The sequence below is a fragment of the Dermochelys coriacea genome, chromosome 24 (assembly GCF_009764565.3).
Source record: "Dermochelys coriacea isolate rDerCor1 chromosome 24, rDerCor1.pri.v4, whole genome shotgun sequence".
In the NCBI taxonomy this organism is placed as follows: Eukaryota; Metazoa; Chordata; order Testudines; family Dermochelyidae; genus Dermochelys; species Dermochelys coriacea.
This window is the reverse complement of record NC_050091.1, coordinates 1,133,907-1,157,348: the sequence shown is the minus strand read 5'-3', so window position 1 is coordinate 1,157,348 and position 23,442 is coordinate 1,133,907. Positions and strand designations below refer to the sequence as shown.

General features: G+C 64.9%; 2 protein-coding genes across 5 annotated transcripts; both read left to right on the top strand.

The window, feature by feature from the left end:
• Window positions 1–744: 744 nt before the first annotated feature.
• Window positions 745–7,266, top strand: LOC119847849 (pro-interleukin-16-like). 3 transcript variants are annotated; one of them, XM_043502066.1, is made up of 7 exons: window positions 749–1,159; window positions 2,678–4,054; window positions 4,743–4,908; window positions 5,853–5,954; window positions 6,079–6,319; window positions 6,401–6,520; window positions 6,946–7,266. In XM_043502066.1, exons 2-7 carry the CDS (start codon window positions 2,955–2,957, stop codon window positions 7,098–7,100), a joined length of 1,884 nt encoding a protein of 627 aa, XP_043358001.1. In that variant the 5' UTR covers window positions 749–1,159; window positions 2,678–2,954; the 3' UTR covers window positions 7,101–7,266. The 3 variants fall into 3 exon arrangements, with proteins under 3 accessions (XP_038238921.1, XP_043358001.1, XP_038238918.1); XM_038382990.2 differs by having other exon boundaries at window positions 756–1,159; window positions 5,856–5,954; XM_038382993.2 differs by lacking the exon at window positions 5,853–5,954 and having other exon boundaries at window positions 745–1,159.
• Window positions 7,267–12,729: 5,463 nt separating this feature from the next.
• HAX1 (HCLS1 associated protein X-1) lies at window positions 12,730–16,346 on the top strand. Of its 2 annotated transcripts, XM_043502243.1 has the most exons (8): window positions 12,734–13,046; window positions 13,501–13,724; window positions 14,054–14,259; window positions 14,559–14,604; window positions 14,946–15,061; window positions 15,320–15,470; window positions 15,626–15,779; window positions 16,179–16,346. In XM_043502243.1, exons 1-7 carry the CDS (start codon window positions 12,994–12,996, stop codon window positions 15,742–15,744), a joined length of 915 nt encoding a protein of 304 aa, XP_043358178.1. In that variant the 5' UTR covers window positions 12,734–12,993; the 3' UTR covers window positions 15,745–15,779; window positions 16,179–16,346. The 2 variants fall into 2 exon arrangements, with proteins under 2 accessions (XP_043358177.1, XP_043358178.1); XM_043502242.1 differs by lacking the exon at window positions 15,626–15,779 and having other exon boundaries at window positions 12,730–13,046.
• Window positions 16,347–23,442: the final 7,096 nt, after the last annotated feature.

Below are 23,442 nucleotides of genomic sequence, written 5' to 3'. Positions count from 1 at the left end.
GGTTGATCACACCTTGTTTCACAATGAAACCTACTCGAGACCAGAGAGCTGACTTCAGCCAGGTTTTTTGCTGAAGTCGGTCACGTGGTGCAGCCGTTCTGTGCCCCATGGCTCAGTTCATACCCAAGGTGAAGCTACATCCGTCCTCTGGGAGCACTGGTAGGCTGATCTGACACCTTCCAGAACTCGCTACCTGTCCCCAAGGTCTGACCCATCAGTTTGTTCCCTTTCCTTAACTTCTTGTTGTCTGTGCCTTCTCTTCGATCTGGATCCTCACGTGCCAGGTACTGCTCCAGTCCCCTGCTTGTCCCAGGGCAGAATGTTGCTCTTTGCACCTGTGACAAGTTTCCTGTTTTCTGATATCAAAGCTGACATCAGCTTTGCAAAGTGCTCTGGTATGGTTAGAAATCCCTCTGCGTCCTAGCGATGCGTGCTGGTGTATGTGGTGCGAAGAACATAGATTGATGTGATCTACGTGAGCCAGGTCCATAGTGATCAACCTGCTGGGGGGCAGGAGTGGCCCCTTCCGCAGTCAGAGGGCTTTGCAGGGGGTGCGAGTGCGTGACTGCAGGGGCCTGCCCCAGGCCAGAGCTGCGTGTGGCAGTGGCTAAGAACATCCAGGCTGGCCCTTGGTTCCTTGAGAGCTGTGGCTCCCGCCTGTCCCCTGCCCTTCCTTGTCCCCAGTTGGTGCTGCGCGGGGCTGTTCTTGCAGCAGCAGGACTGTGCAATGGGGGTTGGGGTGCAGACGGAGCGAGGAGGGAGCTGTGGCCCTGACACCTCATTATCTGACAGCCCCTTTACCCCAGCTCGGCTGCGCTAAGGAGCTGCAGAGACACCTCCCTGCGTAGCAGACCTCGCTCTGGACCACAGTCCTTGGGGCTGGATCCGCAGCCTCGGGCGGGCCCTCTCGAGAAGGGAAGCTGTGGCGGGTTGTACCCAGGCCCAGCGGAAGCAGACGGGCAGGAAGTCTCCCCTGTACCTTGCTGAGCTGCCTGTAGAGAGCTGGGGGGGCCCTGCCTTTCTAACCCAGAGGCTGCTCAGTTCCGCACAGCAACAGATGAGCAAGAACCTCTTCCGGCTCCGGGCCACCTCACGGTGCCCCAGTGGGGGAGGGTACAGCATCGGCTGACTGCACCCTCGGCTGGGGCTCTTCTGCAAGGTAAGGCCAGGTTAGACCCGCTGCGGGGTGGGGGGTAAAGACTGACGGAGACCTCCCGCTCCTGCTGGCAGTATTGGGGGGAGGCAGATCCCATGTGCCAGTTGGTGTCTTCCACATTGGAGGACTTTATCAAAGTCCTCCTGGGCAGCTGCTCAGGAGGTTGGGGGACGGGTGAGACATGGGGGGAGGTTACCTGGCCCCGTGGCGGTGTGTTTTGGGGCGGGGATGGTGCCGAGGGGGGCAGCAGAAGGCCAGGGCTCTCCCTGCTCTGCCCCCTGTAATCACAAGCCCTATGGCTGCTCTTCTGGGTGCTGCATGGCAGGACAGTGATTCAGCCTCTTTTCACTCTGTCCTCATGGCCAAGTCCCTGCTCTAACCGCAGCACTGGGGAGAGGGGAGGTGCTGCCTGTGGTGTGATGGGGAGGGGGCGGTTGGTAGGGGGGACACCTGGATGAACCCCAAAGCACAGCATCCTGGCTACTTGTGATGCAAGGTGCCTGGCACTTCTCTAGACCCATGTCCTGGCCAAATGGGCTGCTCCCCTCCCCATCCCTTGGTCCCCAGCAGGTGGGGTGGGTGCGTGATCCCTTCCCTCAACAGCTGGCTTCGAAGGGCCCATTTAAGATATGTTGCCCGGCTCACCATCGGACAGTTCAACCCAAACCTCTGGCTTCTCGCTGCTCTCCAAGAGGAGCACACAGCTGGCTAGGTCCAGCACCCCGGGGTGAATGCAGACAGGCCCCTTTCATTTGGGGTCCCATGTGTGGGTAGAAAGCTGCAGAGTCTGGGCAACCAGTGCCCGTCAGGCCATGGGGTCTGGGCAGCCAATGCCCATGGCTTCCAGGTGACTGGTGCCCATCAGGCCATGGGGGTCCAGGCTGCAAACTTGCAACAGAATAAAACCTGTTTTGTTTTTTTTCAAATCTCATTACAAATCTGCTGCTGCTGTTTGTTTATTTGCAAAACTCTTTTTTACCCCTTGAACAAAATCTGGCACTAGGTGCTGAACGACACCCCACCCCCACCCCATTCTTCCTATTCTTCAGCTGCCTGGTTGCATCCCAGAGGTGGCTGAATCCATCCCTGGCTAGTTTGTAAAGTGCTTCTGGATGCAGAATTCAACTGGTGTGGCTAAAGTCCTGCTCACCCAGCGGTTGGTGCTGCCTGACCTCTCCCAGAGCCTCATCGCTCTCATGGGCAACCAAATCCCAAAAGCACTGGAGTTTGCTCGGGCTCGGTCCCAGCCCCACCCAGAACATGAGACAGCCAGCACCATGCTTGCCCCTGGTCATGCAGGGGTTAAATGGCTCCCTCCCATGCCAGGGCAGGTTCTGACTAGATGGCACCTTAAATAACTCAGTGGCTCTAAAGCGCCCAGTAATGACATGCTTGGGAGAATGAGACTGTGGTGGTGGTTGAGGGTGCCCAGGCCAGGCCCTGTCACACGGAGACGGAGCAGGGTCCTGCAGGTGGAGGGTCCAGGGAATCAACCCCCCCTTTGGCCTCTGCTTCCAACAGGTCCGGGAGGGACGCAGTAGCCCCAGGCACCCTGCGATCGGCATCATCTCCTCAGTCACTGCCCCGGTCCAGGCAGGCGAGGCTGGGAGGCCCTGTCACTCTGGGAAGGAGACCAGCGCATGGGGGAGCATCCCCTCACGAGGGACATGCCGGGATTGGCTGGGGGAGGCTGATGGATCCAGCAGGACCAGCTACGCGGGATCCAGTGGGATCAGCTGGGGATTCCTGAGCCGCCCCATGGGACTTGGACTCGGAGCTCTCTGACCTGCCGCTGGGAATGGAGCCAGACGCTGCCCAGCCCCCCTGCCCTGGCCCTGGCCCTGGCCAGCCACGGCCTGGGAGCTGGGCTGCCACAGCCAGGCCTTGGAGAGCTGGGAGCTGTGACGGCCCACGGGGCCCGGGGCCCTCCCCGCTTTTCCAAGTCAGGCCCCTGCAGGAGGCGTCAGCCCAAAGGGCCCTTGGCTTCCCGTGCTTCAGCCTGCAGGAGCGGATCAGGCTCTTCCAGAAGAGCTTGGCTGCAAGCGAGGAACCCGGCCCCCGGGCCCCTGGCCCCGGGGCCCGGGGGAGGGCAGGCCAGAAGCCGAAGCCCAGTGGAAGGGACTGGCCGCCCCACAGGAGTGAGGGGAGAGTCCTGTCCAGCAGGGCCCCAGGCCTGCGCCCCAGCAGTTCCGGGCCCCCTGCCCAGAGGGAGCTGACGGAGCCAGCTGGGGAGACACGGCCTCCCCCCGGCGGGGCCAGGGGCCCCCGCGTGGGGCCAGGCTGCTCTGTGAGGGAGCAGGTTCGCTCCTTCGAGCTGCGCTTTGGGGCAACCCAGGCTCCCTGGGCAGTTGCTGCCCCCCGAGGCAGAAGTGGGCTGATGGGGGCCCCAGCAGCCGGGCCCCAGCGAAGCCGGGCAGCTTGGGGCAGGGAGCAGGAGTCACGGCCCCCCAGGAAAGGGCAACTACTCTCAGCCCTGCCAGCCAGGCTGTGCCTGCCCCAGCCGGAGCCACCAGCCCCTGAGCAGCCCCAGGGTGGTAGGAAGGACAGTGCAGCACTTGGCCTGGGGGCACTGAGGGCAGGAGCCAGAGCTCCAGGGCTGCCCCAGGCCCCCCCAGACGCCAGCAGACCCAAGGCGGCCCAGGGGGAAGGTCCAGCTGGTGAGGGGCTGCCGCGGACCAGACCTGCTGGGGGGCCATTGCAGAGCCACCTGCCCAGGCGTGGCCCCCTGACATCCTCCCCGCTCCCCACAGAGGGCAGGGCCCCAGAGCCATCCCCAGCCCTGCCCCTTGCTCCCTGGGGCCTGGGGGAGTCCGACGGGGACAACTCTGACACTACAGAGTCCTCACTCACCACCCCCAGTGAGCAGAACCAGCCCCGCAGCCGGAGCTTCGCCCTCAGGTGGGTAGCCGGGTTGGAGCTGGCCCTGGGGGTGCTCTGGGGTCTCCCCTCCAAGCCATCCTGAGGCTGGGGAGCTCTCACCCCCTTTTGCTATGCCAGGGGGCTGGTAACCTACCGGTACCAAAGCCAGGGACGCTCCTGTGCCACATGCCCCTGGCTGGATGTGTGAACATCGCACTGAGAACCCAATGCCAGCCGCCCTTGGCAGAGCCGGGCAGGACCCAGGGGCCAGGAGCTGAGCGGGAGGGGCAGGGAGCAGGGCTCTGCTGGGGTGGGTGAGGGCCTTTGGGGGGCAGCTGGGGTTGGTGCCAGATGCCTGAACCCTAGGGAGATAGCGGAAGTGCTGGAGGGTGGGTGTGGGTGCTAGGGGGCAGAGGTGGGAGGTGCTGGGGGCAGTGATGGGGGTGGGGGATGAGTGCTGGGGGGCAGGGTTGGTGGGGGCAGGCATGGGTGCGGGGGGCAGTGTTGGGAGGTGGGAGGTTCTGGGGGCAGTGTTGGGAGGTGGGGGTAGGTGTGGGTCCTGGGGGGCAGGCGTGGGTGCTGGGGGCCAGTGTTGGGAGGTGGGGGGCAGTGTTGGTGGGGGCAGGCGTGGGTGCTGGGGGGCAGTGTTGGTAGGGGCAGGTGTGGGTGCTGGGGGCACCATGGGGGGACAGGCCCCTGGCCGTGATGGGGTTTCTCCTGCCCCCAGCCTGGCTGAGCTGATGGAGTTTGGCCTGGACGGGAAGGAGGAGCCCCTGGACAAAGGACGCTCAACATCACTGAACTCCAGCCTGTCCATGGTGTCCGCGGTCCCAGCCCAGGACCTGGAGCAGATGCTGGAGGAGGTGAAGGGCCTGGGAGACGAGAGCCTGCAGGTATGTGCCACCCGAGGGGGCGCCGTCTGTCTGTCCCCCTCACCCTGCACACGGGACGTGTCCTTCCGCCCGGGCCCCAGGCAGGACCGAGGCAGGTTGGGTGGGGTCAGAGTGAAGAGGCTCGGGTCGGGGCTTCACGTGTGACAGGGGCCCCCTGTCAGGCCGGGGCCCCCATGTGACCCCCCGTCAGGCTGGGGCCCTGTGGCGAGAAGGGGCTCCCCGTGTGATGCCACATCGGGCCGGGGCTCTCTGTTGGGCCAGGACACACATCGGACCGGGGCTCTGTGTTGGGCAGGGGCTCCCTGTGTGATGCCCCCATCGAACCGGGGCTCTGTGGCGGGCAGGGGCTCCCCGTGTGACCCCCCTGTCAGGCCGGGGCTCCGTGGCGCACAGGGGCTCCCTGTGTGATCCCTCATCGGGCCGGGGCTTTGTTGGGCCAGGACACACATAGGGCCGGGGCTCTGTGTTGGGCAGGGGCTCCCACGTGTGACTGGGGCTCCCCATCAGGCTGGGACTCTGTGGTAGGCAGGGGCTCCCTGTGTGACCCCCACCATCGGGCTGGGGCTCTGTGCTGGGCCGGTTGGGAGCAGGGGAGTTAGCTCAGTGATTTGAGCATTGGCCTGCTAAACCCAGGGTTGTGAGTTCAATCCTTGAGGGGGCCATTTAGGGATCTGGGGCAAAAATTGGGGCTTGACCCTGCTTTGAGCAGGGGGTTGGACTAGATGATCTCCTGAGGTCCCTTCCAACCCTGAGCTTCTATGAAAACTGATCCTTCCTGCGGCCTGGGGTCCAGCTGCCAGAGGAGCACAGGCAGCGGCTGCAGCGGATGGGGGTGCGTCATTCCCCAGCCCAGGTGCCCAGGTGCAGACCGGGATAGAGGGGAGCCTTGCCCCCCACCTCCGGGGTCTGTAGAGGCTCTGGCCCCTGACGCACCTCTCTCTCAGCAGCACCTCAAGGAGATCCAGGTGGTCGTGCTGCACGAGGACGAGGGGGCTGGGCTGGGCTTCAGCATCTCAGGGGGGAGCGACCAGCACAAGAGGGTGAGGGTGAGTGCCGGGGTCCCCCAGGGAGCAGCAGGGGGAGGGGAGCCTGGGGCCGGCAGGGCCGGCAGGATGAGAATGGAGGGTGGCTCTAGGGGCTAATGCAGCTCCCTGCCCTGATTCCCTGCAGATCCACCGCGTCTTTGCCAGTGGCCTGGCCGCCCAGGAGGGCACCATCCAGCCAGGGGATGAGGTTCTTTCCATCAACGGGCACTCGCTGACGGGCTGCAGCCATGGGGAGGCGGTGCGAATGCTGCACCGGGCCTGGGCTGCCCGGCAGGCCATTGTGGTGCTGCGGAAGGGGGCAGTGGATGGACTCCCCAACAGCTCCCTCCCAGCGCTGGTCCCACAGCCCCCTCCATCAGCACCAGGTGAATGACAGCCAGACAGGGCCCTGAGCTGAGCAGGGAGGGGCTGGCGTCTGACGGCTCCGTCTGTCTGTCCCCCCGCAGATGCCACGATGAGGCCTGTGCAGGTGGTGAAAGATGCCAACGGACTCAGATTCAGCCTGGATGGGGGACGGGGGTCGCTGCAGGGGGACAGGCCGCTGACCGTCAAGAAGATCTTCCAGGGTGAGAGACCGGGGGTACAGGGGGGGCAGCGTAGGGGTCCGGACTGCGGAGCTGGCCGAGATGGAGAGGGAGGGAGACAGTGATGGGGGGAGGCTGACTGGGGGGAGCCCGCTCTGCACAGGAGCAGCTCCCAGCCCATCGCTGCCCTGCGGGTCCCAGGGCCTGTGTCATCAGGGAGGCCTGGCTGTACCATCCCAGCAGCCCCACTGGGGAGAGGACTCGGGGAACAAAGTCACCCATTGCAAGCAGAGAAATCCCCCCACCTCCCGGGCTCTCCCTACAGCTGTCTCTCTCCCCATGGTACCTGGGGCCTGCTTCATCACCCCAGCTGCATGTGGCCCCAGTGCAGTCCCCAACACGACATGCCAGCAGCCCCTCGATCCAGGTCCCAGGGTCCAGGCTCGTCACCCTGGTGTCTTCTGCAGGGGGCCCCAAGGACCTACTGCAGCCTGGGGATGAGCTGCTCCAGATCGGGGAGAGGAGCCTGCAGGGGCTGATGCGGCTCGAGGCCTGGCAGCTCATCAGGGCCCTGCCCATGGGACCCGTCCAGCTCCTCGTGAGAAAGGGGGGGAAGCCCTGACGGCCGTGAGATCTGCACCCAGACTGGACTTGAGCCCCCAACCGCACTGGCATCTCCAGATGACTGGGACAGACACATGCCTGCCACAGCGCCAGCACAGAGTTTTCTCTGTGGGGGTCTTGTTTCCTGGGCCTCAGTTTCCCTGTCCATACAATGAGGAACATAATCCTGCCTTCGTCTGGCCTGTTTATATTGTGAGCACTTCAGGGCAGGGACAGTCTCCGGGTGACTGGGCTATGCCCAATGGGCCCTGATTTGGGTGGGGATCTGGCATGACTGGGACCCTGATCTCGCTCAGGGTCTGTGCCATGCTCAGCACAAGGGGTGCTTTGATTTCGGCTGGGGTCTGTGCGTGCCCAGTAGAAGGGGCTCCCTAGTCCGGGTGTCTGGGCCGTGCCCAGCATGACAGAGCCTTGCTCTTGGTGGAGACCAGGCCCAGCACAAGGGGCCCTGATCTGTCTGCGGTGGGCGCTGCGATCGGCACAAGGGGCCCTGATCTCTCTGGGGTGGGGGCCGCGCCCGGCACAAGGGGCCCTGATCTCTCTGGGGGGGGGGGCCGCGCCCGGCACCAGGGGCCCTGATCTCTCTGGGGTGGGGGCTGCGCCCGGCACCAGGGGCCCATCTCTCTGGGGTGGGGGCCGCGCCCGGCACCAGGGGCCCATCTCTCGGGGGGGGGGCCGCGCCCGGCACAAGGGGCCCTGATCTCTCTGGGGTGGGGGCCGCGCCCGGCACCAGGGGGGCCCTGATCTCTCTGGGGTGGGGGCCGTGCCCGGCACCAGGGGCCCTGACGTCTCTGGGGTGGGGGCCGCGCTCGGCACAAGGGGCCCTGATCTCTCTGGGGTGGGGCCGCGCCCGGCACAAGGGGCCCTGATCTCTCTGGGGGGGCCGCGCCCGGCACAAGGGGCCCTGACGTCTCTGTGGTGGGGGCCGCGCCCGGCACAAGGGGCCCTGATCTCTCTGGGGTGGGGGCCGCGCCCAGAACAAGGGGCCCTGATCTCTCTGGGGGGGGCCGCGCTCGGCACAAGGGGCCCTGATCTCTCTGGGGTGGGGGCCGCGCTCGGCACAAGGGGCCCTGATCTCTCTGTGGTGGGGGCCGCGCCCGGCACAAGGGGCCCTGATCTCTCTGGGGTGGGGGCCGCGCCCAGAACAAGGGGCCCTGATCTCTCTGGGGTGGGGGCCGCGCCCGGCACAAGGGGCCCTGATGTCTCTGGGGTGGGGGCCGCGCCCGGCACAAGGGGCCCTGATGTCTCTGGGGTGGGGGGTCGCGCCCGGCACAAGGGGCCCTGATGTCTCTGGGGTGGGGGTCGCGCCCGGCACAAGGGGCCCTGATGTCTCTGGGGTGGGGGTCGCACCCGGCACAAGGGGCCCTGATCTCTCTGGGGTGGGGGCCGCGCCCAGAACAAGGGGCCCTGATCTCTCTGGGGTGGGAGCCGCGCCCAGAACAAGGGGCCCTGATCTCTCTGGGGGGGGCCGCGCCCGGCACAAGGGGCCCTGATCTCTCTGGGGTGGGGCCGCGCCTGGCACAAGGGGCCCTGATCTCTCTGGGGGGGGTCGCGCTCGGCACAAGGGGCCCTGATCTCTCTGGGGTGGGGGCCGCGCTCGGCACAAGGGGCCCTGATCTCTCTGGGGGGGGGCCGCGCCCGGCACAAGGGGCCCTGGTCTCTCTGGGGTGGGGGCCGCGCTCGGCACAAGGGGCCCTGATCTCTCTGGGGTGGGGGCCGCGCCCAGAACAAGGGGCCCTGGTCTCTCTGGGGGGGGCCGCGCCCGGCACAAGGGGCCCTGATGTCTCTGGGGTGGGGGTCGCGCCCGGCACAAGGGGCCCTGATCTCTCTGGGGTGGGGGTCGCGCCCGGCACAAGGGGCCCTGATCTCTCTGTGGTGGGGGTCGCACCCGGCACAAGGGGCCCTGATCTCTCTGGGGTGGGGGCCGCGCCCAGAACAAGGGGCCCTGATCTCTCTGTGGTGGGGGTCGCACCCGGCACAAGGGGCCCTGATCTCTCTGGGGTGGGGGCCGCGCCCGGCACAAGGGGCCCTGATCTCTCTGGGGGGGGCCGCGCCCGGCACAAGGGGCCCTGATCTCTCTGGGGTGGGGGTCGCGCCCGGCACATGGGGCCCTGATGTCTCTGGGGTGGGGGTCGCGCCCGGCACAAGGGGCCCTGATCTCTCTGGGGTGGGGGTCGCGCCCGGCACAAGGGGCCCTGATCTCTCTGGGGTGGGGGCCGCGCCCAGAACAAGGGGCCCTGATCTCTGTGGGGGGGGCCGCGCCCAGCACAAGGGGCCCTGATCTCTCTGGGGTGGGGGTCGCGCTCGGCACAAGGGGCCCTGGTCTCTCTGGGGTGGGGGCCGCGCCCAGAACAAGGGGCCCTGATCTCTCTGGGGTGGGGGCCGCGCCCGGCACAAGGGGCCCTGATCTCTCTGGGGGGGGCCGCGCTCGGCACAAGGGGCCCTGGTCTCTCTGGGGCTGGGCGGGACGTGGCGGGGGAGGGGTACGAAGCACACACATAAAAGGCAGAGCAAGGGGACCTGGTCTCTCTGGGGGGGGCCGCGCCCGGCACAAGGGGCCCTGATGTCTCTGGGGTGGGGGTCGCGCCCGGCACAAGGGGCCCTGATCTCTCTGGGGTGGGGGTCGCGCCCGGCACAAGGGGCCCTGATCTCTCTGTGGTGGGGGTCGCACCCGGCACAAGGGGCCCTGATCTCTCTGGGGTGGGGGCCGCGCCCAGAACAAGGGGCCCTGATCTCTCTGTGGTGGGGGTCGCACCCGGCACAAGGGGCCCTGATCTCTCTGGGGTGGGGGCCGCGCCCGGCACAAGGGGCCCTGATCTCTCTGGGGGGGGCCGCGCCCGGCACAAGGGGCCCTGATCTCTCTGGGGTGGGGGTCGCGCCCGGCACATGGGGCCCTGATGTCTCTGGGGTGGGGGTCGCGCCCGGCACAAGGGGCCCTGATCTCTCTGGGGTGGGGCCGCGCCCGGCACAAGGGGCCCTGATCTCTCTGGGGGGGGCCGCGCCCGGCACAAGGGGCCCTGACGTCTCTGTGGTGGGGGCCGCGCCCGGCACAAGGGGCCCTGATCTCTCTGGGGTGGGGGCCGCGCCCAGAACAAGGGGCCCTGATCTCTCTGGGGGGGGCCGCGCTCGGCACAAGGGGCCCTGATCTCTCTGGGGTGGGGGCCGCGCTCGGCACAAGGGGCCCTGATCTCTCTGTGGTGGGGGCCGCGCCCGGCACAAGGGGCCCTGATCTCTCTGGGGTGGGGGCCGCGCCCAGAACAAGGGGCCCTGATCTCTCTGGGGTGGGGGCCGCGCCCGGCACAAGGGGCCCTGATGTCTCTGGGGTGGGGGTTGCGCCCGGCACAAGGGGCCCTGATGTCTCTGGGGTGGGGGTCGCGCCCGGCACAAGGGGCCCTGATGTCTCTGGGGTGGGGGTCGCGCCCGGCACAAGGGGCCCTGATGTCTCTGGGGTGGGGGTCGCACCCGGCACAAGGGGCCCTGATCTCTCTGGGGTGGGGGCCGCGCCCAGAACAAGGGGCCCTGATCTCTCTGGGGTGGGAGCCGCGCCCAGAACAAGGGGCCCTGATCTCTCTGGGGGGGGCCGCGCCCGGCACAAGGGGCCCTGATCTCTCTGGGGTGGGGCCGCGCCTGGCACAAGGGGCCCTGATCTCTCTGGGGGGGGTCGCGCTCGGCACAAGGGGCCCTGATCTCTCTGGGGTGGGGGCCGCGCTCGGCACAAGGGGCCCTGATCTCTCTGGGGGGGGGCCGCGCCCGGCACAAGGGGCCCTGGTCTCTCTGGGGTGGGGGCCGCGCTCGGCACAAGGGGCCCTGATCTCTCTGGGGTGGGGGCCGCGCCCAGAACAAGGGGCCCTGGTCTCTCTGGGGGGGGCCGCGCCCGGCACAAGGGGCCCTGATGTCTCTGGGGTGGGGGTCGCGCCCGGCACAAGGGGCCCTGATCTCTCTGGGGTGGGGGTCGCGCCCGGCACAAGGGGCCCTGATCTCTCTGTGGTGGGGGTCGCACCCGGCACAAGGGGCCCTGATCTCTCTGGGGTGGGGGCCGCGCCCAGAACAAGGGGCCCTGATCTCTCTGTGGTGGGGGTCGCACCCGGCACAAGGGGCCCTGATCTCTCTGGGGTGGGGGCCGCGCCCGGCACAAGGGGCCCTGATCTCTCTGGGGGGGGCCGCGCCCGGCACAAGGGGCCCTGATCTCTCTGGGGTGGGGGTCGCGCCCGGCACATGGGGCCCTGATGTCTCTGGGGTGGGGGTCGCGCCCGGCACAAGGGGCCCTGATCTCTCTGGGGTGGGGGTCGCGCCCGGCACAAGGGGCCCTGATCTCTCTGGGGTGGGGGCCGCGCCCAGAACAAGGGGCCCTGATCTCTGTGGGGGGGGCCGCGCCCAGCACAAGGGGCCCTGATCTCTCTGGGGTGGGGGTCGCGCTCGGCACAAGGGGCCCTGGTCTCTCTGGGGTGGGGGCCGCGCCCAGAACAAGGGGCCCTGATCTCTCTGGGGTGGGGGCCGCGCCCGGCACAAGGGGCCCTGATCTCTCTGGGGGGGGCCGCGCTCGGCACAAGGGGCCCTGGTCTCTCTGGGGCTGGGCGGGACGTGGCGGGGGAGGGGTACGAAGCACACACATAAAAGGCAGAGCAAGGGGACCTGGTCTCTCTGGGGGGGGCCGCGCCCGGCACAAGGGGCCCTGATGTCTCTGGGGTGGGGGTCGCGCCCGGCACAAGGGGCCCTGATCTCTCTGGGGTGGGGGTCGCGCCCGGCACAAGGGGCCCTGATCTCTCTGTGGTGGGGGTCGCACCCGGCACAAGGGGCCCTGATCTCTCTGGGGTGGGGGCCGCGCCCAGAACAAGGGGCCCTGATCTCTCTGTGGTGGGGGTCGCACCCGGCACAAGGGGCCCTGATCTCTCTGGGGTGGGGGCCGCGCCCGGCACAAGGGGCCCTGATCTCTCTGGGGGGGGCCGCGCCCGGCACAAGGGGCCCTGATCTCTCTGGGGTGGGGGTCGCGCCCGGCACATGGGGCCCTGATGTCTCTGGGGTGGGGGTCGCGCCCGGCACAAGGGGCCCTGATCTCTCTGGGGTGGGGGTCGCGCCCGGCACAAGGGGCCCTGATCTCTCTGGGGTGGGGGCCGCGCCCAGAACAAGGGGCCCTGATCTCTGTGGGGGGGGCCGCGCCCAGCACAAGGGGCCCTGATCTCTCTGGGGTGGGGGTCGCGCTCGGCACAAGGGGCCCTGGTCTCTCTGGGGTGGGGGCCGCGCCCAGAACAAGGGGCCCTGATCTCTCTGGGGTGGGGGCCGCGCCCGGCACAAGGGGCCCTGATCTCTCTGGGGGGGGCCGCGCTCGGCACAAGGGGCCCTGGTCTCTCTGGGGCTGGGCGGGACGTGGCGGGGGAGGGGTACGAAGCACACACATAAAAGGCAGAGCAAGGGGACCTGGGTTTGCTTTTTACAGGTTGTTACTTTTATTGTTTTTGCTAATTTCGGGGGGGGGCGGGGCGGGAATCCCGCGTGTCCCGGTTGGACCCTCCCGCTGCGACCCAAACACAACAACGAAAGGGGCGGGGCCAGGCAGCTGCGCGGGGCGGGGAACCCACAACATTTTCCGACTCTTGCGTGATTTGCTTTACGGCGACAGAGGCTGCCTCGGTTTACGGCAGAAGGGAAAATAGGAGTTCGAGGAGGGAGGTGTCGCTGTGCGGCGGCGCGCCCGAGGCTGGTGGGAAATCGCCCGAGCGTCGCGCTGGTGTCGCTTTACGGCGGCGCGGCGCCAATCGGGCCGCAATCGCCTCCCCGCGACCCTGGGCGGCTCGAGCGTGACGCGCGAAGGGGGAAGTCGCGGCGGCGGCCGCGCTTTGCGGTAGAGGCGGCAGCGCGACAGAGGAGCCGTCCGGCTTTACGGCAGTAGCGGGATGAGCCTTTACGAGCTGTTCCGGGGGTTCTTCGGCTTCCCCCGGGGCCGCAGGTTCGAGACGCGGAGCCGCCTGGACCAGCAACGTCCCCCCCGGAGCGCGGCCCCCCGAGCCGGGCCCCCCCATGGCCCCCCGAGCCGGCCCCCTCCCCACTCGGCCCCCCCCATGGCCCCCCGAGCCGGGCCCCCCTCACTCGGCCCCCCGAGCCGGGCCCCCCCATGGCCCCCCTCACTCGGCCCCCCCATGGCCCCCCGAGCCGGGCCCCCCCCACTCGGCCCCCCCACTCGGGCCCCCGAGCCGGCCCCCCTCACTCGGCCCCCCCCCGAGCCGGGCCCCCTGAGCCGGGCCCCACCCCCTACTTGGCCCTTCCTCATCAGTCTGGGCAAGGCCCCCAGAGGTGCCCACGGCTCGGGAGTGGGACATTCCCCCAAAGGGTGGGGGGCCCTTCCCTCTAAATGCTGATGCCCTTTGCTATGACTCTTTCTCTTCTCCACGACCCCCCCATAGGCCCCGAGACCCTTTCTTTGGGGGCATCACCCGGGATGAGGATGAGGAGGATGAATATGATGAAGACGGGGGCCCCTCATTTGGGGTGCCCCCCACCGAGGACTTTGGGTTCAGCTTCAGCGGGATGCGCTTCCACGACAACTTCGGCTTTGACGAGCTTTTCCGTGACTTTAACGAGCTCTTCAATGAGATGGGGGCCTGGACTCTGCCCTGCCAGCCTTTCGGTAGGGTGCTGCGCCAGGCCGGGAGCAGTGCTGGGATCGGCAGGGTCCAGGGGCTGCTGCTGGGCCTTTCTTTGTATGGGGCTGGGCTCTGCTCTGAGCAGACGGCTCCAGCGACCGTGGTTTCTCTAGCCCCTGCTCTTTATGATTGGCATCATCTGCTGGAGTGAGCGCGTAGAGATAAGGGGCTGTGAGTCAGGATTGAGGGGCACCAGCAGCGCTGGGGTGGGGGTAGCCCAGGGGTGGGACAGCAGCATGGGGGGATACACGTCCCAGCTGAGGGTCATTGTTAGAACAGGGGTGTGATGTGCTGCTTTCCCTCTGCTCCCTAGAGCTTCCTGCCTCCGAGGCTGCCCCACCTGCCTCGGACCATCTGAGTGAGGAGCAGAAACGGCAGGCGCTGCGGGACTCGATGCTCAAATATCCAGACAGTCACCAGCCCAGGATCTCTGAAGAGGGCCTAGTGCCTGGGAGGGACTTGGGGGATGGTGCGGGCCTGGCAGCCCCAGGCATGAGGCCTTGGCAGCCGTTTGCTGGGGTGAGTGAACACTCGAGCTCCGGCTCAGGGATGCAGCTCGCAGCCTTCTCGTCTGGGTCTCACAGCAGCCACCTCTCTCTCATTGCTGGCATGGCAGGGGCGCTGCCCGTGCTCTCTGTCGGTACCTCCTTAGGGATAGCAGAGGCCCTCCTGGCAGGTGCTAGCACAAGCTGGTGGGCATAGGCCTCCCCAGAAGGCCAGGCAGGTCTGTAACAAGCCATCAGAGGCCCCATCGCTTGCTCTGTATGCCACTGTAATGCCCGCACCCCTGTTAACTGGCTCTTTGCTTTCCATAATAGCTGGGAGAGATGCATCCGGCTCCCCCAAGTGCCAGAGAGGACAAAGGTCAGTGCCGATCGAGTCTGGAGGCAGCTTGTGCCCTCCGGGGACTGCATGAGGATGTGAGCTTTGGGAGGAGGGTGCAGCTGGGACCCCCAGCCTGGCAGAGAGGCCAGGCCAGGCTGTGCTGGCTATGGTAGGTGCTGTTCCAGAGCCCTGAGACCCGAACTGCTGCATGGTCTGAGGTGGGTGCCCCAGCAGGTAGTTTGGCACGTGAGATGCATCTTGGTGTTGCTGCTGCAGAGCCCCACTCTCTCCTGGGCCCTTCCCAGGATGGGGTCCCTGAGCTCCTGGAGGGAGATGCTTTGCCTGAGCTCTTGTCTTATGCACTTCCATCCTCTGCACAGATCTGGATTCCCGAGTCTCCTTGGAGGGGCTGGAGACGGTCCTGAGACCAGGCGAGCCGAAGGCCCACTCTTATTTCCAGAGCGTGTCCGTCACCACGGTGACAGGGCCCGATGGGGTGAGTATTGCAGGGCCAGGGATCAAGGGGGTGACTCCTCACGGCTGTGTCGGGAAGGGCCGTCTCCTCTTCTCTCATTAGGGGCTCACAAATATGGTCCTGGGAGTGGGGCGTGTTCAGGTGCGGCCCTCAGTGCAGTCACAGTTCCCACCCTGCACTGCCTGCCATGCCTCATGGCTGCTGGTGACTTGGGCTCCTGCGGAGGGGGCAGGGCTGCTCCAGGCTGGGTGTGACAAGTGCCTGCCGTCCCGTCCTCAGACCGTGGAGGAGCGTCGGACAGTGCAGGACAGCCAGGGGCGCAGAGAGACCGTCGTCACCCGCCGCAGAGGGGACCAGACCCCTGTCACCACCATCCCGGAGGGCGGGCAGGACAAGGACCCTCAGGAGGAGGACACCATCCCGGATGATGGTGAGTGTAGACCAGGTGCTTCCTGTGGGGTGGGGCTGGGGGCGGGTGGTGATTGGAGCCAGTGGGGGAGTCAGGAAGAGGGCCAGGCCTGGCAGGGTTCTTGGGGACTGTCCGGGAGCGCCCGGCTCCACTGATCCCTTTCTTCTGTTCTCCAGAGGAGCTGGTGCAGTTTGTGGGTGACTGGCAGCAGCAGAGGGGGCTCCGCACTCCAGACCTGGGCGACCCCTTTTCCTTCCTGGAGACCTTCCTCCGTGGCTGGTTCTCAAGCCGATAGCCTTGGCCTCCCTCGGAGCATCCCTGGGAGTCCCCGTACATAACCCTGGGAAGGGGAGTGCCAGGCAAAGGCATCCCTACTTCCTAGGCACTGGAAGAGGGCATCTTTCCAGCCTGCAGTGCCGGGGAGTGGCCAGCTCCTCGGGGCCTGGGCCCAGGCTGTGGCAGCCACTTGGGGGCTCTCAGACGGGGGAGGAAGAGGCCCTGTTGAGTCTTCTGCACTTGGGGTGGGGCAGCAGGCTCAGGGAAGGGGTGTTGATAGTTCATCTGGTCCAACAGGTGAGAGCTGGCTGGCTGGCAGCTCTGCCCCATTGCAAGCCTGGCAGGTGCTTGCTCCCCTGGCTGTAGGGGACACCTTCCACTCTTCCGGGTCTGCTGCTGGATGTGGGGGTGAGCACCGGGGGGCACTCTCACTCCAGCTGCCCTGTATTGGAGGCATGTCTGAACCCCAGCAGCGAAACCTGAGGCTACGCCAGGCCCTGGTACCCTGTGCTGGACGGGCTGCCTGCTTTCCAGGGGGATCACTGAGCTGCAGTCCCCTCCTGCCTCTACGGGGGGGGTGCCATGTACATGCAGAGGAATAAAATCCATTTATGCCACAGGCTTGATGTGAGCTGTCTGGGAGCGCCTGGTGCCCACCAGTGCAGGGCAGAGCCCCTGTGCCACTCACTCTGGGGGAGCTAGAGTAGAGAGGGAACCAGTCCTGGGTGCTGGGAGGGTTGGCACCTCCTCTCCCATTTGCAGCCACTGGCAGGAGTGAGGTGTGGGGTTGGTGGCCTGCCCTGGGCACAGGGCTGGCACCTGCCAACAGGAAGTGATGGGCACGCACCCGCTCTGAGGGCTGTGTGGCTCTGGGAGAATGGAGACCCCTTAACCGGGTGCTCAAGGCAGCAGCCGTTGGCACTGAGCCTGGGGCGAGGGCACGGCGCTAGGTGTGGGGAGCGGGGCTGCTCTGGGCTGGAGCTCAAGCTTCACCCAGCTGCAGGAGCATCCCCTGAGGGGGGGAGAACCCGTGGCCCAGAGGCGAACACCCCTGTGGCAAATGGCTCAGGGGCATTGCTGGCAGCAGGGCCTGCCCACCCTGGCTCTCTGCCTGCACTGCTCTTTCCTGTGTCGGCTAATTACATGGACCCTGGCTCTGCTAACGCCTCCCCTGGGCCCTTCTCGAGCGCTGAAGCTGGGGCAGTTCCAAGGCCAGTTTAATTAGTGCTCCTGAAATGCCAGAGCTGCCTGCTTGGCATGTTGCAGTCAGGGCAGTGACCAGCTGTGGGGGGAGCGGGTCAGGACTGAGGGGCACCAGCAGTGTGGTGGGAGCTCAGCAAGACCCATACTGGCTGATCAGGGGTATAACGAGACGTCAGGCACTCTGGCCCATTTGGGGGTCATCAAACCCCTGGCTGCTGGAGGGAGGAGGTTGCTGTCCCTGCCCCAGGATTGTAGTGGGGCTTATCTGCGAATGTGTCATTGACGAATTGGGATTGTTCTTAATGTTTCCTCTGAATACTGTAGGGGTGCCTCAGTTTCCCCTATGCATTTCTTAAGTCTCTAGGGGGTGGGATAAGGGGGTGTAATTGTTGCAGAGCAAAGGGCCAGGGTACATAAATGGCTGACACACTGTCTCCTGGCAACTGATGGCCTGGGCCCTTCCCCCTGCAAGGTGAGAGCTGAAGGGTTGGAGAACAAAGGAATCAGGTGCCCTCCTGGCCCGGGAAAGGGACAAAGCCCAGAGGAGGGGGGGCTGGAGGGGGAGTCAGTTTGGGGCTGGCTGGGGACAAGGAGCGAAGTGCAGATGTGGTTGTCTGGCTCACTGCCCCCCAAAATGAACCCGGCTGAGGGGTCCTGTTCTCTGTACCTACAAGCTCTGTGTTAGACCACGTTCCTGTCGTCTAATAAACCCAATCTGAAGCAAATACTCACCAGCAACCACACAACAGAACCACTAACCCAGGAACCTATCCTTGCAACAAAGCCCGTTGCCAACTCTGTCCACATATCTATTCAGGGGACACCATCATAGGGCCTAATCACATCAGCCACACTATCAGAGGCTCGTTCACCTGCACATCTACCAATGTGATATATGCCATCATGTGCCGACAATGCCCCTCTGCCATGTACATTGGCCAAACTGGACAGTCTCTACGTAAAAGAATGAATGGACACAAATCAGACGTCAAGAATTATAACATTCAAAAACCAGTTGGAGAACACTTCAATCTCTCCGGTCACACGATTACAGACCTAAGAGTGGCTATACTTCAACAAAAAAGCTTCAAAAACAGACTCCGAGAGACTGCTGAATTGGAATTAATTTGCAAACTGGATACAATTAACTTAGGCTTGAATAGAGACTGGGAATGGATGAGTCATTACACAAAGTAAAACTATTTCCCCATGGTATTTCTCCCTCCCACCCCACCCCCCACTGTTCCTCTGATATTCTTGTTAACTGCTGGAATTAGCCTACCTGCTTGTCACCATGAAAGGTTTTCCTCCTTTTCCCCCCCCTGCTGCTGGTGATGGCTTATCTTAAGTGATCACTCTCCTTACAGTAAAAAGAAAAGGAGTACTTGTGGCACCTTAGAGACTAACCTTAGTCTCTAAGGTGCCACAAGTACTCCTTTTCTTTTTGCGAATACAGACTAACACGGCTGCTACTCTGAAATCTCCTTACATTGTGTATGATAAACCCATTGTTTCATGTTCTCTGTGTGTGTGTATATAAATCTCTCCTCTGTTTTTTCCACCAAATGCATCCGATGAAGTGAGCTATAGCTCACGAAAGCTTATGCTCTAATAAATTTGTTAGTCTCTAAGGTGCCACAAGTACTCCTTTTCTTTTTGCTAATAAACTTCTGTTTTATTGGCTGGCTGAGAGTCCCGTCTGACTGCGGAGTTGGGGGGCAGGACCCTCTGGCTTCCCCAGGACCCCGCCTGGGTGGACTCGCTGTGGGAAGTGCACAGAGGGGCAGAGGATGCTGAATGCTCCGAGGTCAGACCCAGGGAGTTGGAAGCCGGGTGAGCTGCTTGCCCTGGGGGCAGTCTGCTCCCAGAAAGGAGACTTCCCCAGGGTCCTGACTGGCTTTGTAGAGAGCAGGTCCAGAGCATCGCCCAGGGACTCCGGGACAGTGTCCAAGCACCCTGCCGTTGTGGGGAACAAACAGTCCCAGGATCGCTGTTGATTTCGCTGCAGAGGCAGGGAGACGGCGCGTGTCCCCCATGAGCCATGGAGAGGAATCATGGGGAACCCTGCCACCTGACCTCGTGCCACGAGGCGCTGAGCATCCTGGGTACCGCTATGCAACTCGCCTCTGGGGGCATGGAGCTGAGAGGCAGTCTGTGCTGAGACCATGCCACCCATTCTGCTGGAGGCACCATGCAGGGCAGGCTGCTGCAGCCCCTCTCCCCTGCCCCAAAACCAAGGTCACGGCATGTTCCCCCACCCCAGGCTGCTCCCAGCCAAGAACCCCATCCGGAGCCCTCAGGCTGGGCTGAACTGGCGTGAAATGGGGCTAATGGGAGCTACCTGGGGCTGCTGCTCCCTGCAGAGCTGCAGCCAGTGGAGACTACAGCCCCCAGCATGCACTCCTCCGGGCCACGACCATGGTCACCTTCCCGCATGGCCCAGGTTTAAGAGCTGGAGAGAGGCAGAGATGCCCCCGTGCCCTGAATGGGTCAGCCTCCAGCATGTCTGTCAGTCACAATGTCTCCCATCTGTCTGCTCCAACACATGGTCCATGTGGTCCAGCAGGTCCCCTGGGGGTTCCTCTGGCAGGTGATAGGCACAGACCTGCTGAAGTTGGGCATCATGAATGCAGGAACAAGGGCATCCCCCAGGGGCTGTGGGGCTGCTGGTTCTGACTAGTGGCCTCTCCAGGGGCTCCTACTGCGGGACTTCGGGCCACGATTCCATATACTTGGCAGGCTGGGACGTCCAGTTCTTCAGGAGGGTGTGAAGGCAAAACCTCTCTGGCTGGTGGGGTGCTCTGGGCAACAGGCCAGCCCCAAGGAACTGTGGGGGTCAGAAGGGGCTCAGGGCCCCAGCCTGGCAGCTAGAGGAAAGGGGATAGTGAAAACCCTGGTCCCCATCTCCTTGGCAGAGTCCTGGGTGGGGTCAGGGGAGGGAAGATTCCTGCCTAGTTTCCTTTAGCTGGTCAAAGGGAGCTCAATCCCCATGGAGGGGGAGGCCTGTGATGGCCTGGGGGAGGGCAGCGTGTCTCTGGACTGTGCCTTGCCCCGAGCCCTTTAGCCAACAGGAAATGCACCCAGCGCCAGTGGCAGCTCCTGCCTGTGTGGGCTGGGCTGGCCGGGGGCACAGTCCCTGCTCTCCAGCAGCTGCCACCCCCTCCTGCATCCTAGTATTCTCCACGCCTGTACTCAAATGGCTCCGGAGCACCCTCCCCCTTTTATTTACCCCAGGGGCCCCGGCTGCTGCATTGCTGGGCCCTTTGCTGGGCTTGGGTGCAGCATTGCATGCTGGGACTTTAGCCCCTGCCAGCTGCACTTGAACCTGGGCTTCGGTCTGCTCTGCTTTGCTGCATGACCCCCACTTCCCCCGAAAGTCTGTGCCAGGACTGGGCTGTGGCCCCTGGGCCACCGCCTCCCTGCATCCCAGAGCCCAGCATGTGCTTGGTGTAATGCCCTCCTCCCACCAGCACCCTGGCTCTGCGTCCCTTGGCACGTCTGACCTGGGCGCTCTCCCCTGGTGCGGCAATGGCGGGAGGGGGTGCTGCCGTCTACCAGCTGTTTGTGGAGGTGAACGTCCCCTGGGAGTTGCCCAGGAAAAGCTCCAGCTGAGAGCAGAGATGGGCTGAGCTTTGCCATCCATCCTTGTGCAGGAGGCTGAGCCTGGCAGGGCTCAGTCACGGGGCCCCCCAGCCTTGGGGTAGGAGGGACATGAAATCTTTCTGCCCTTAACACCCCTTGGGTAAAGCCTGTGCAGATGCATGTCTGAGCCGCACTCCCTGCCTGTAGCATCCTCGAGGGGCAGCCTGCTGTTACAGAGGGGGCAGACGGACAGATTGAAGGCTCCAGGGAAATCCCAAGTGGAGATGGCACAGGCTGGCATGTGAGCAGGTGAGAAGGGATTGGGGACAGCACTCTTACCCCACTGGCGACCCGAGATCCCCAGGCCTGGCAGCACTGCAGAATGGGAGAAGTGCCCTGCTACTCTGCAAGTCAGTGGCTGGGGAAATTAACCAGCAGGTCCCATCCTGGCAAGAGCAACTGATGGATTCCGGTGCAATTGACACATGGTAGCTGCTCGGTGCAGGATGCTGGGGTTCCTCGGGCACCCTCGTGTGTGGATCCAAGGGAGTTCTCGGTCCTTCCCCCTCACCTGCAGTATAGACATGAAATGGCCAGAGGCTGGCGCTCCCGGGCCCTGAGCTGGCCAAGCAGACATGCTGGTAATAATGGTTTCGGTAACTGTCGTTAGGGCCAGAGCAGAAGTTCTGCTCTTGCACATCAGAAAATAGCCAGAGGACATGCGGGGGCGGGCAGGGGTGTGGCTGGTTCAGTGCAATAGGGCTGGGGGGTTGAAAATGGGGACAGAGGAGGAGGAGGGGAATCCAGGGGGCTACAGCCTGGGATTGAGGGCAGCAGCAGGGCTGTGTAGCCGGCATTATCCAGTGACTTCACAGGGGGCCCCTTTACGTTATGGGTTTGTGGCCTGCCACGGAGCCAAGCCTCTGCCTGGCGCTCCAGGTTGGCTCAGTCTCTGCCTTCTACAGACCCAGCTCCACCCAGCATGGGAAGCGAAAGCCGAGGCATCTTGTCCCATCCCTGACCCTGCCTCTGGCTCCACCGCTATCTCCCCGGCCCTGCCTCTGGCTCCACCGCTATCTCCCCCGCCCTGCCACTGGCTCCATCGCTATCTCCTCCGCCCTGCCTCTGGCTCCACCGCTATCTCCCCTACCCTGCCTCTGGCTCCACCGCTATCTCCCCGGCCCTGCCTCTGGCTCCACCGCTATCTCCCCGGCCCTGCCTCTGGCTCCACCGCTATCTCCCCATCCCTACCACAGGCTCCACCGCTATCTCCCCCGCCCTGCCACGGGCTCCACCGCTATCTCCCCCGCCCTGCCACTGGCTCCACCGCTATCTCCCCCGCCCTACCTCTGGCTCCACCGCTATCTCCCCCGCCCTGCCTCTGGCTCCACCGCTATCTCCCCATCCCTGCCTCTGGCTCCACCGCTATCTCCCCCGCCCTGCCTCTGGCTCCACCGCTATCTCCCCATCCCTGCCTCTGGCTCCACAGCTATCTCCCCATCCCTGCCTCTGGCTCCACAGCTATCTCCCCCGCTCTGCCACTGGCTCCACCGCTATCTCCCCATCCCTGCCTCTGGCTCCACCGCTATCTCCCCATCCCTGCCTCTGGCTCCACCACTATCTCCCCCGCCCTGCCACTGGCTGCACCGCTATCTCCCCATCCCTGCCTCTGGCTCCACCGCTATCTCCCCCGCCCTGCCACGGGCTCCACCGCTATCTCCCCCGCCCTGCCCTTGGCAGGCTCACAGCCTGGCAGGGCAGGCAGCCAGCAAGCATGATGCCAGCATGCCTGGCCCTGGTGCAGCATTTCCGGGGGTGTGCGTGTGCCCCACTAGAGGCCGCCACTACCCCTAGCACATTGGCTTGTACACACACGCCAGCTGCCAGCTGCGGCATTCCTGGCCTGCTAGGAGTGCCCAAGAATGTGAGCTGAGCAGGGCGGGAGGCAGAAGCTGGGGCCTGCTCAGACCCTGTCCTGCTTCCTCCCTAGATCCCAGTGCAGCAAACCCCCGGGGGGCTCAGCTGAACCAGGCATGGGGCAATGTGGAACGGGAAGCCAGAGCAGTGGCTGGCCCAGGTCCCTGCTGGGAAGGGCCTGGAGGGAGCAGGGCATGCAGGGCAGCGGAATTCCCCCTCTGAGAAATCCCTGACCCTGCTATTGTAGGACTCCCAGAGCCACCGGCACATTAGCAGCTGGGGCAGTCTGGGCTGCTTAGCCTGGTCCAGGCTCTGAGCTGAGGTAGCTCCAGGAGCCAGGCTAGGCTTGTGCCTGATTGTTCCCTAGGGCTGGGGTGTAAATGTCCCACAGCTGCCTCCCAGCCTATTATAAACCTTTGTGACTCCCACCCCTTTCCTCCTAGCCACCCTCACTCATCCCATCCACCTCCAGGCTAAAGCCAACCTCTTACTGGCGGGGGATAAACAGCTGCCACTGCTTGTCAGAGGTGGCTGCTCTGCAGTGAGGGATGAGGCGGTTGCAGGGACAGAGCCAGCCAATGTGGCGCATGGGGGGGTAAGTCTGGCAGAGGCTACTGGACCCAGCATGCAGTGCAGCCCAGCTGTGTCTGTGTCACGCCCCAGAGCTGCTGCCATCTCCCTGTGTGGCTGGCACGGGGCCCCGATGGTGGGCCCCGGAGGGTGTCCCCTGCTGGCTGTACCAGTCACTACAGCACTGTACAGGGTGTAAAACACAAAGCAGGCTCCCGGCCTGGGCAAGGGGTGAGCGTGTGGTACCTGGTGGGACCACTGACACTAAGCGTTAGAGGCCAGGCGATGCTGGTTACGGTAGGCGGCATCGCCAGCTTTGCTTGGCGTGGACTGAGCATGTGCCACCCTGAGCAGCAGCCTGGTGATGAGTTCAGAGACAGATGAACGTGCAGGTGAGCAGGTGGGGGCAGCAAGATCTTTCACTGTACCCACTTCTGCAGCAGGC

What these genes read in the sequence shown, in the direction of transcription:
- LOC119847849 (XM_043502066.1), top strand. Translation starts at nt 2,955, where the DNA reads ATGGAGCCAGACGCTGCCCAGCCCCCCTGCCCTGGCCCTGGCCCTGGC. An exon ending in TGGGAGACGAGAGCCTGCAG is followed by an intron (nt 4,909 to 5,852) that starts GTATGTGCCACC and finishes CCTCTCTCTCAG; the next exon opens with CAGCACCTCAAGGAGATCCA. An exon ending in CGTCAAGAAGATCTTCCAGG is followed by an intron (nt 6,521 to 6,945) that starts GTGAGAGACCGG and finishes TGTCTTCTGCAG; the next exon opens with GGGGCCCCAAGGACCTACTG.
- HAX1 (XM_043502242.1), top strand. Translation starts at nt 12,994, where the DNA reads ATGAGCCTTTACGAGCTGTTCCGGGGGTTCTTCGGCTTCCCCCGGGGC. An exon ending in TCTGCCCTGCCAGCCTTTCG is followed by an intron (nt 13,725 to 14,053) that starts GTAGGGTGCTGC and finishes TCTGCTCCCTAG; the next exon opens with AGCTTCCTGCCTCCGAGGCT. An exon ending in CTTGGCAGCCGTTTGCTGGG is followed by an intron (nt 14,260 to 14,558) that starts GTGAGTGAACAC and finishes TTTCCATAATAG; the next exon opens with CTGGGAGAGATGCATCCGGC.